The sequence below is a fragment of the Micrasema longulum genome, unplaced genomic scaffold (assembly GCF_059751315.1).
Source record: "Micrasema longulum isolate JH-2025_06_02 unplaced genomic scaffold, ASM5975131v1 h1tg000494l, whole genome shotgun sequence".
Taxonomy (NCBI): domain Eukaryota; kingdom Metazoa; phylum Arthropoda; class Insecta; order Trichoptera; family Brachycentridae; genus Micrasema; species Micrasema longulum.
In genome coordinates this window covers 641,557-652,500 of record NW_028277691.1, presented here as the reverse complement: position 1 = coordinate 652,500, position 10,944 = coordinate 641,557, and the positions used below count along the sequence as shown (strand labels likewise).

The following is a 10,944-nucleotide window of genomic DNA, read 5'->3' as shown; positions in this document are numbered from 1 at the left end:
CCTCCTCATCGGGCCGTGGTCTGGAAAGAGTTTCTCGACCACGGCTCGCACGTTCTCCGGTTCACTAAGGAACGGGTCGAAGACGCGGCCCCGCAGTTTCTGCCGCACGAGTTTGTACGGCAGCCCCCACGGGTCCTCGTCTATCATCCCGCACAACTCCAGCCAGCACTGCTCCTTACTCTCTTTGATGGCCCTTTTCAGGGCACTCTTTGCCGCTTTGTATAGCGCTCTTCTGTCTTCGTCCTCAGGGCGTCTCTGCGACCTCCTACTAGCGGCGAGGCACGTTCGTCGAAGGCCGGCTATGGTGTCATTCCACCAGTAGACTTGCCTCCTTCAAGAATTCCCCTTTCGCCTTGGCATGGAAGCATCGCATCCCCTGGTGATTCTCCCGGTCACCTTTACAACCGCCTCCTCAGCGGTGTCATCAGGAAGCAGTTCACGGCCTCCCATGAGGGCTTCGCATAGTACTTCGACTTGAAGGCACTTAACGCTCCATCCGGTCGGAGAATAGTCCTCTCTATGGTTTTCACCACCCGAAAGCTCGAAGGCGATATAGCGGTGATCGCTCGCAGAGTACTCCTGCTCAGCCACTCTCCATTTCCCAACTCTCCCGATCGTCGTCTCGTCCGCAAAAGTAACGTCAATCACCGAACCGGATGCGCTCCTTTGGAATGTCGGCACACTTCCAACATTTGCAGTATGGAGACGAAGAAAAGCCGCCGTCGCGCAGAGAACTTGCCCGCGTCGGTTGGTTGTTGCAGATCCCCACTCTGCCGCTTTTGCGTTAAAGTCACCCGCGACGATGATCGGAACCATCGCGTTTCGGGCATCTTCCCGCAGGTCATCCATCTGTCCCTCGAACTCCTGGATCGTGGCATTTGGGGAGGAGTAACAGGAACAAATCCTGTACCCACCAATCTCGATCCAGGTCCATCCAATCCCCCCGCCATTTGGGGCCGTCTTGGAAACGGGCAGACTCATCGAGGGCAGATAGATTGCTGCTCTCGAGCTTGGGTCCGAGTACCATCCCCTTTTCAGGTTCTGGTACTGTTCGGACACAATGACGATGTCTGTGCGATGCTCGCGAGCTATTTGCTGCATCAGATCTTGAGCGGCTTTGCAACCGTTCAAGTTGATCTGCAAAAAACTAATATTTATCATGTCTGCGCCTTCTTGGTCGTCCTTCTGGCACTTGCGAGCGCCTCTTTAAATGCCTTACAGTAGGAGCTTCCGCTTTTGTGCTTGGCGACGCCCCCATCACAAAGGAAGCAAAACGGGTTCTTTCGGCAGTCTGCAGCCTTGTGACCTGGTCGAGCGCAATTGCGGCACAGATTGGTTCTGTCGGTGGACCGACACGTTGCAGCCAGGTGCCCGTACTCCAGGCATCGGTAGCACCGCGTGAGACTCATCCGCTCCCGGAGGCGGCACACTACTAATCCTATTCTAAGACTACCCTTCCTGAGGATCTCCATTGCTAGCCGGCTGCGAGGTAATTCGCACCAGCACACCTGGGTGCCCCCGTAGGCAGGACGCAGGCTCAGGACCCTGACGTACTCCACCTTGTCCGCTTCTATCTGTTTGGCAAGGGCTTCCACGACATCCCCCCGCTCAACGCCCTCATCAAGATCCCGGATAACAACCGTCAGGGTGGGAACTGTGCGGCGCACGGTCATACTCTCCCCGGCGATCTCTTTGATCACTTTTTCCAGACCTTCCAGAGCATCCTTTCCGGCTTCCAGAAGAAGATCTCCCGCCCTGGTGCGTCTCACAGTCTTCAACTGTGGCGCATCGGGGGTTGTCATCAGCGGATGTTTTCCTATCCGACGACAAATTTCAGCGTAGGAAGCGGTGCCTGTAGCCTTGACGATAAGCGCCTCTCCCTTTTTGGGTCTGCTGACTTCGAGTTTGCCTTTCTTCTTTTCCTTCTTCTTTGCGACCACGCTCCACTCTCCGCCCGTCGCCCGTGAAGCAGTTGAGGTGGATGGAGGAACGTCGTTACTGTGAGTAGAGATTGGGATGCTGGGATTAGTCTTCCCTCTCTTCCTTTTCCTATTCTTCGTCTTCTTCTTCTTTCCCTCTTCGGTCTTATGTGTAGTGGGTGTGACCTCATCAGGCACATTTGACTGAGGGGAAACCCCTTCGGCCGTAGTTGCCTCCCTTTGGGGGCTAGAGAGGGGGGTTGGAATCCCTTCATCTCTCTCAAGTTCCTCCACTTCCTCCGCCAGCCATTGAAAGGAGATCCCGAGAGAGGCAAGCCCCTCTTTAAGCGGGAGATGGACATTCCTTTGCCCTTTGGCGAACTCCCTCATTCGGACCAACTCTCCAAGATGGCGGGCGAGGATCTCCTTGAGCCTGCCGAATCTTCCTTTAGTAAGGGATGCGGTTGGGGCCAGGTCGGCCACCCCCTCCGCACTGCGGTTGCAGGCTGACGATGCCCGGGAGCCCGCTTGCTCACTCCCGACCACCGGTACTGGGTGTCCGACACCCTGCACCGTAACTCTAGATCTATTATAGGACATAATCATAGAGTGTGTGTCTGTTCTTAGTAGCCGCCGAAGCGGCGACAAGCCCCCCTACCACGACAAGGTGACAGACACAGGGGGGAACCTAACCTAACCTAACCTAACCTAACCTAACCTAACCTAACCTAACCTAACCTAACCTAACCTTTTGACATTTGACCTTTGACATTTGTCCTTTGGCATTTGACCTTTGACCTCTGACGTTTGCTCACCTGACATTTGACCTCTGACCTTTGCTGACTTGACATTTAACCTTAGACATTCGACCTCTTACCTCTCACCTTTGCTGACCTTACATTTGACCTCTGACCTTTGCTGACTTGACATTTAACCTTTGACATTTGACCTCTTACCTCTCACCTTTGCTGACCTGACATTTGACCTCTTACCTTTGCTGACCTCTACCTTTGCTGACATTCGACCTTTGACCTCTGACCTTTGTCCTCTTACGTTTGTTCACTTAACATTTGACCGATTATATACATTTGACCTCTTACCTTTGACGTCTGACGTTTGCTCATCTGACATTTGACCTTTGACCTTTGCTAACCTTTCATTTGAACTTTGACATTTGACCTCTGACCTAACCTAACCTAACCTAACCAATAAGTTATTGACATTTGACCTCTGAACTTTGCTGAACCCCCACCTTTGCTGACTTTTGACCGTCGACATTTGACCTTTGACATTTGACCTTTGCTGACCCCCCCCCTATGTGCTGATATTTGACCTCTGAGTTTTGACCTTTGACATTTGCCTATCTGACATTTAACCTTTGACATTTGACCTCTGACCTTTGACCTCTGACCTTTGCTCAACGCCCCACCTTTTCTGACCTGACATTTGACCTCTAACCTTTGCTGACCTCCACCTTTGCTGACATTCGACCTCTGACCTTTGATCTCTTACGTTTGTTCACCTAACATTTGACCAATATATATACATTTGACCTCTTACCTTTGACGTCTGACGTTTGCTCATCTGACATTTGACCTCTGACCTTTGCTAACCTGACATTTGAACTTTGACATTTGACCTCTGACCTAACCTAACCTAACCTTACCAATAGGTTATTGACATTTGACCTCTGAACTTTGCTGAACCCCCACCTTTGCTGACTTTTGACCGTTGACATTTGACATTTGACCTTTGACAGTTGACCTTTGACATTTGACCTTTGCTGACCCCCCCCCCCATTTGCTGATATTTGACCTCTGAGTTTTGACCTCTGACATTTGCCTATCTGACATTTAACTTTTGACATTTGACCTCTGACCTTTGACCTCTGACCTTTGCTCAACGCCCCACCTTTCCTGACCTTTGACATTTTACCTTTGACGTTTTACCTTTGACATTTGACCTTTGGCATTTGACCTCTGACCTTCTACCTCTGATGTTTGACCTCTGACGTTTGCTCACCTGACATTTGACCACTGACCTTTGCTGACTTGACATTTAACCTTTGACATTTGACCTCTTACCTTTTACCTTTGCTGACCTGACATATGACCTCTGACCTTTGCCGACCTCTACCTTTGCTGACATTCGACCTTTGACCTCTAACGTTTGTTCACCTAACATTTGACCAATATATATACATTTGACCTCTGACCTTTGACGTCTGACGTTTGCTCACCTGACATTTGACCTCTGACCTTTGCTAACCGGACATTTGAACTTTGACATTTGACCTGTGACCTTTGCTGACCTGACATTTGAACTTTGACATTAGACCTCTGACCTTTGCTGACCTGACATTTGAACTTTGACATTTGACCTCTGACCTTTGCTGACCCCCCACATTTGCTGACCTGATATTTGAACTTTGACCTTTGACCTTTGCTGACCCCTCACATTTGCTAACCTTACATTTTACCTTTGACATTTGACCTTTGACCTCTGACGTGTGCTGACCTGACATTTAACCTTTGACATTTTACCTCTGACATTTGCCTATCTGACATTTAACCTTTGACATTTGACCTCTGACCTTTGCTGACCACCATTTGCTGACCTGACATTTGACCTCTGACCTTTGCTGACCTGACATTTTACATTTGAGCTCTGACCTTTGACCACCGACCTTTGACCTCTGACGTTTGCTGACCTGACATTTTACATTTGACCTCTGACCTTTGCTGACCCCCCCCACATTTGCTGACCCCCCACCTTTGCTGACCCCCCCCCCTTTGCTGACCTGACATTTACCTTTTGACATTTGACCTCTGACCTTTGCCTTCCGACCTGACCCTTGCTGACCTTTGCCCTTATGACCTGACCTTTGCTGACCTTGCCTGACCTTTGTATACCCTTGCTGACCTGACCTTAACCCTCCTAACTCTTTTTTTTACACGTTTTTTTTTTTAAATTAGGAACCGTTAAGTCAAACGCACAGAAATTTAAATAAACCACGCTGCTAATTAGCGTATTATAATATATGTCGTCTTCATAGAGATCCCATCCCGCCTGACATTAATTTAATTATTTGGTTTACAAACAATGAAAAATAATATACAGAAACATTAAAATAAAAAAATGCACTACTTATTTTTCATCAATCACGTGTAAACACTTTTGATAATATTTTACTTAAACTTAAAATACATATTTAAACAAAATGAACAATATAACCCACTTATTTATAATTTAAATTAGAAAGGGTTTAAATAAATAATATGCACTTATTAGTGCAGTTTTTAGTTTTAATGTTAATTATTTATTATTCTGAAAATATTGCTCTTAAATCAATACCAATTTTTTTCAAAAAAACTGATAAAAATAATTCGATTATAATAACAGGTTAAATCATATTCATAAGAACATCGCAAAGAGTTTTTACAAATGTGTTAGTGAAAAAGTAATGTACCGCCATTATTCGTTTCAATTAGTTTCGATAATAATATCGATTTATCGTTTATTAAAACGAATATTAAATTAAATTTATATATACATCGGTAAAATTTATATCGAAATACATTATCACCAAACCCTTATCAGAACCCAATGGTGCATAGGCCAGTGCATTATTAATTTGAATGTTTATATTATTTAAATCATTATATTGACAAAGTAAAGTAATAATTGCATACAATAAACATTAACGTATGCGAGTGTATAAGTTCTTGTTTACACCTTCAACTTTAGTAAGTAGAAAATTAACTATCAGCAAAATTACCAAAACAATCAAATTATACAAAAAAAGAGAGATTTTTTTTTGTATAATTATACAGTCAAATTTGACTGTCTAGTTTCGGCTACTAAATGTTTCCCTCTTTAGGGTTATTTAACAAGTAAACATACATAATACATATTTTATATATTCGGTTGTGTAAGCAAATACAGTGGATCACAAAACAGTATTTTTTATTCTCAAATAAAAATTATATATTACGATGATCCACAATGTTAGATTTACAAATATCTAAAATAAAACCATGACATTATGTTCATCACCATCAAACCCTTATTCGCACCCAATGGTGCATAAGGTACTGGAGGTGCAAGTAATGATGTACCGCGGGAAAATTCCCGAAAGCGTAACTCCCCGGAGCAGGAGTACATCCCTCCACATACCCGAAACTGTTTTAAAGACTGTGGGTCTTTCTATCAGTTTTACTCATACAAAAATGCAATATTTTTGTCAATAAATGAGTTGATCTTTTAAAATTTCCAATTTCATATATAATTTCAATTAAATTTAACTACTACATTCACTGTGAGGTTGGAAGATTATATGGAGGGTCTTAGTCGGATATTGTCATTCATCCATACGAAAATACATGTGTATATATTGCAAGCATAAATGGTAGCAAAAACGGTATTTACTTGTATCACAATAAGTTATAGATGCAAAGCGGTAAAATTACCGCGGTATTTTACGGTAACTTTTGGTAAGAAACGAATATAACGTACGAATTGTTATTTTTCGAAGATATACCAAATTGACAGTAAAAACCAAGTTTAGATCCAATGGGTGGTTGTCGAGATTTATTATAAGTATGGGACGCTCAAGGTCATTCGGTATGTACTTTTTTGATAAAAAAGGTTATGATGTTTTGAAACTTAACAGGATCGGTGGACATATGGTCCTAAGTAAAACCTTAAGTGTGTGACCTTGAACGACCACCTATTACTTTGTTGAAATTTTTACATATTTTTGAATTAGGATTTTAGGCCGGAGCGTTCTTAACAATTTTACATCGATTGATAAGGTGGTTGATAGCTTTCCTCATTAAGGTTTAAAAAAAACAAATTATTTTTGAAAAACATTGTTCAATAATTCCACTTATACTCGTATTATATATATATATATACACACCCATACATATATACACACATACACTCACCCTCACACAATATATATCGACACCTCCACTAACATGTACAATAATACTGATACATTATAACAAGTAGGTACTTAGCATAAATATTATTATTTTATAGTAAAAGTTATTCTCATAATGTAATTGAGACACATTATATATATGTATATATTTGCACCGACCCATTGTATAAATTATGTAATGTGTTTTGTTTTTATAGTACACAAAGTTAAGGTTAACTCTAATGGACCAGTAAAGTTTACGTATTATATTACATGCTAAGGTTATCAATTAACTAATTGAATTTTTCAAGTACGATAATATTGTAAGGGAAAAAAACATAAATGAAGGTAATTAAAAAAATTTAATCGAATTAAAAAAGTTATGTTAAAAGTTTCTAGTTAGTATTTACATAAATGGAAATAATATTATAATTGATAAAAAAACTTACTAAAAGTAATTAAAATATAAGAGTTTAAATAAATAAGAGTAAAAAACATGATCAAGTGCATAAACAATTTTTTTTTAAAAGGCAAAATATATATATTTCAATACATATTTCAAGGGATAAAAAAAACCGATGAGAAGCAACTTCAAAAGAAATAAAAGACATCTTCAGAATTAATGTTAGGAAGATGGAAAATATCAGTCTAGTCGGTCTAGAGGGGACACGGTGTGCAAGTAGATTAATTAGTTCTGGGGAATCAAATTTATTATTTACAGTTTTGTAAAGCAGGATCTGATCGAATTTCTTTTTTCTGTGTGTTAATGAATCAAGGTTATGAAATTTTTAAGAAGCTAGGTATATAATTTGGAAAATACAAATGAAGTTTGTATGTATATTCAAATATATACTAGAGATGCAAGGCGGTAAAATTACCGCAGTATTTTACGGGAATTTTACCAGATTTTGGTAAAATACGGTATTTTTCGGTAAGAAACGAATTTGACGTGCTAATTTTTATTTTTCAAAGATATTATAAATACGAGTAGCTTTGTTTTAGGACACTTTACATGACTGCAAAAACCAGGTTTAGATCCATCTGGTGGTTGTCGAGATTTATTAGAAGCATGGGACGTTCAAGGTCATTTGGTATGTACTTTTTTCACTTTTTTTATAAAAAGGGTTATTATGTTTTGAAACTTAACAGGATCGGTGGACATAGGGTCCTTAGTAAAACCTTAAGTTTGTGACCTTGAACGACCACCGCTCATGCCACGATTTTGAAAAAATGGTACTTAAAATCAGTTTTTTGTGTATAATTACGCCCTTGAAGGTTTTATAGAAAAAAAATATACGAAAGTCTAAAAAAATAAAATTGACTTAAAATCGTACTATTTTTTTTGTAAGATCAATACTTTTCAAGATACGCGTTTGAACATCAAATACATTTTATCAAAATAGCGGAAAAGCGCTATTAGCACTAACTTTTTACTAATTATTTGATAGTTGACCTACCAAAAGTCATCATCGTCATCTCTTTTTTTCATCATTTTTTTTATAAAATCTATAGGGATGTAATTATAAGCAAAAAAATTATTTTTACAAAATTGTGGCATGAGAGATGGTCGTTTAAGGTCACACACTTAAGGTAAGAGTAAACTAAGGGCATTATGTCCACCGATCCTGTTAAGTTTCGAAACATAATAACCTTTTTTATCAAAAAAAGTTTTAAAAAATACATACCGAATGACCTTGAACGTCCCATACTTATAACAAATGTCGACAACCACTCGACGGATCTAAGCCTGGTTTTCACTGTCATGTAACGTGCCCTAAAAAAAAGCTACTTGTATTTGTTATATCTTCGAAAAATAAAAATTAGTACGTCATATTCGTTTCTTACCGAAAATTATCATGATATCATATGTATGAGTAAAACTGATAGAAAGACCCACAGTCTTTAAAACAGTTTCGGGTATGTGGAGGGATGTACTCCTGCTCCGGGGAGTTACGCTTTCGGGAATTTTCCCGCGGTACATCATTACTTGCACCTCCAGTACCTTATGCACCATTGGGTGCGAATAAGGGTTTGATGGTGATGAACATAATGTCATGGTTTTATTTTAGATATTTGTAAATCTAACATTGTGGATCATCGTAATATATAATTTTGATTTGAGAAAAAAAAAAATTGTTTTGTGATCTACTGTATTTGTTTACACAACCGAATATATGTATTTTATGTATGTTTACTTGTTAAAAAACCCTAAAGAGGAAAATGTTTTGTAGCCGAAACTAATCAGTTGTGTGAACACATAAAGTGGTTTACAAAAAAAGTGTTTTTAACCCTTAGGCTGCTACGCAGTTTTTCAAGAATCTAATCAGAAATTTTATTATTTATACATTTTAAAAATATTTTATCGAATACGTTGTTTTCCAAACACACTACTGTTTTAAAAATTAATAGCAATTCCAAGAAAAATCTTCCATTTCATAAATATCTATTTCAAACCCAGTGGAGTGAGCAAGATAGACAACTCGTGCCGCCCGCATTACATTTTCGTACAGCGGCTGTAAACCCTTTCTTAATTGAAAATAAAAACAAACAAAACTGATCTCGTACAGCAATCTCAAGGCGCATTGTTTTAATAGTTATTATTGAAACGACAAAATTATGATAGTTTTTTTGTGAATTGCGGAGCAAAGTGCCCCGTTATATTTTATCAAACCTACCACTTCCATCAATTCATGCTAAACAAAAATTAAGTAAAATATATCTTGAAATTTGTTGCAACAAAGAGGGAAAACATTTTTGCCAGGGGAATATGGAAGTCTAGGCATTTACAGGACTTATGATCTATCATTGGCTGGTTTAAATGGCCACTTTACACAATGCGCAATATTCACAATTCTACGTATGTTTACACATACACATTCATGATTATTTTTACATAACCTCATCTCTTCTATCTGTTGATTTTTGCAAACTAAAAGAGTTTAAATCTTTATTGATGTCGGTGAGTTTCATCTGAATAAGTTATTTCACCTCCTAGGTAATGCCTAAATATACTTTAAATTTTTATGCAAGTTATTTTAATCAACAGTATTTTGAGTATGTTCAAATGTTTGAAGGGAGTTATTAAGATTGAAACTTAAAGGTAACTGGTAAATGTACTAAGAAGTGATATTATTTCTTGGTAGATGTTATAATATAATTTTAATTAAATAAATAATGTTTTTGTACCACTGTCTCACGAATTGATATCACTTCCAAAAAAAAAAGATTCCGTTTCACTAATAGCTAGTTCACGCATAATGGGTTGAGCGAGATGGACAATAGTTGCCGAAATTACAAACAGCTGTGGTAAATTTTTTACAATTATATATAACTTTTTAATCTTACTTTGTTACTCTAACTGACAAGTTAACCTATGCAAAGCGTCCTTTTTATTGTGAATAAATTTACAAAATATATCATTCAAAACGATAACGGATAGTGAAAGTGATATAGAAATAATAGTACCTCGCCGAGAAACTCGGAGGCTTAGCAGCTCAACCTATTCCGAAAGTGAATTAGACAATAGCGATTAACTTCTAAGTGATAATGATGATAGTTTATATGACTTTTATGAATAGCTTGAAATCGACGAAGCTTTTCTGGAGTATTTTTGGATCAAGATCGAGCTAATATACCTCATTTACCACAATTACGTTTTGTTTGTAGAATAGTTTGTAGAATATAGTTTGTATAATAATAATTACGTTTTGTTTGTAGAGTAATAATTACCACCTAATGAACAGCTAAACCTTTTTAATTTCCTATTACTGTAGGTACCTATTATAATAAATTAACAAATGATTTTTTTAATATTCAAACGTCCTAATTGACAATCATTAGGTTCCATGGAGAATTATTTTTATGTTATACAACATACGGCTCTTTACTTATTTGTTTATATTCTTAATTACGGGGTTTTCCAGTGATATAGGGACCTCACTAGATAAAAATTATTGTACTAAAGGTAAAGTATTCAATTAGTTATTCATTACGGAAGTACATAAATATTTTGGTAATCACTGGATCGGGTATAATAGCGGGAAAACACAGAATATAATTATTTTCCTCACATATCATATAAGTGATTAAAAATTCTAA

At 38.6% G+C, this 10,944-nt stretch overlaps 1 protein-coding gene across 1 annotated transcript; it reads right to left on the bottom strand.

Moving 5' to 3' along the window:
• Positions 1–333: 333 nt before the first annotated feature.
• Positions 334–1,161, bottom strand: LOC148281138 (uncharacterized). The gene has a single exon (XM_088227213.1). The coding sequence runs from the start codon at positions 1,159–1,161 to the stop codon at positions 334–336; it is 828 nt and encodes a 275-aa protein (XP_088083339.1).
• Between the last annotated feature and the right edge of the window lie 9,783 nt (positions 1,162–10,944).

What these genes read in the sequence shown, in the direction of transcription:
- LOC148281138 (XM_088227213.1), bottom strand. Translation starts at nt 1,161, where the DNA reads ATGATAAATATTAGTTTTTTGCAGATCAACTTGAACGGTTGCAAAGCC.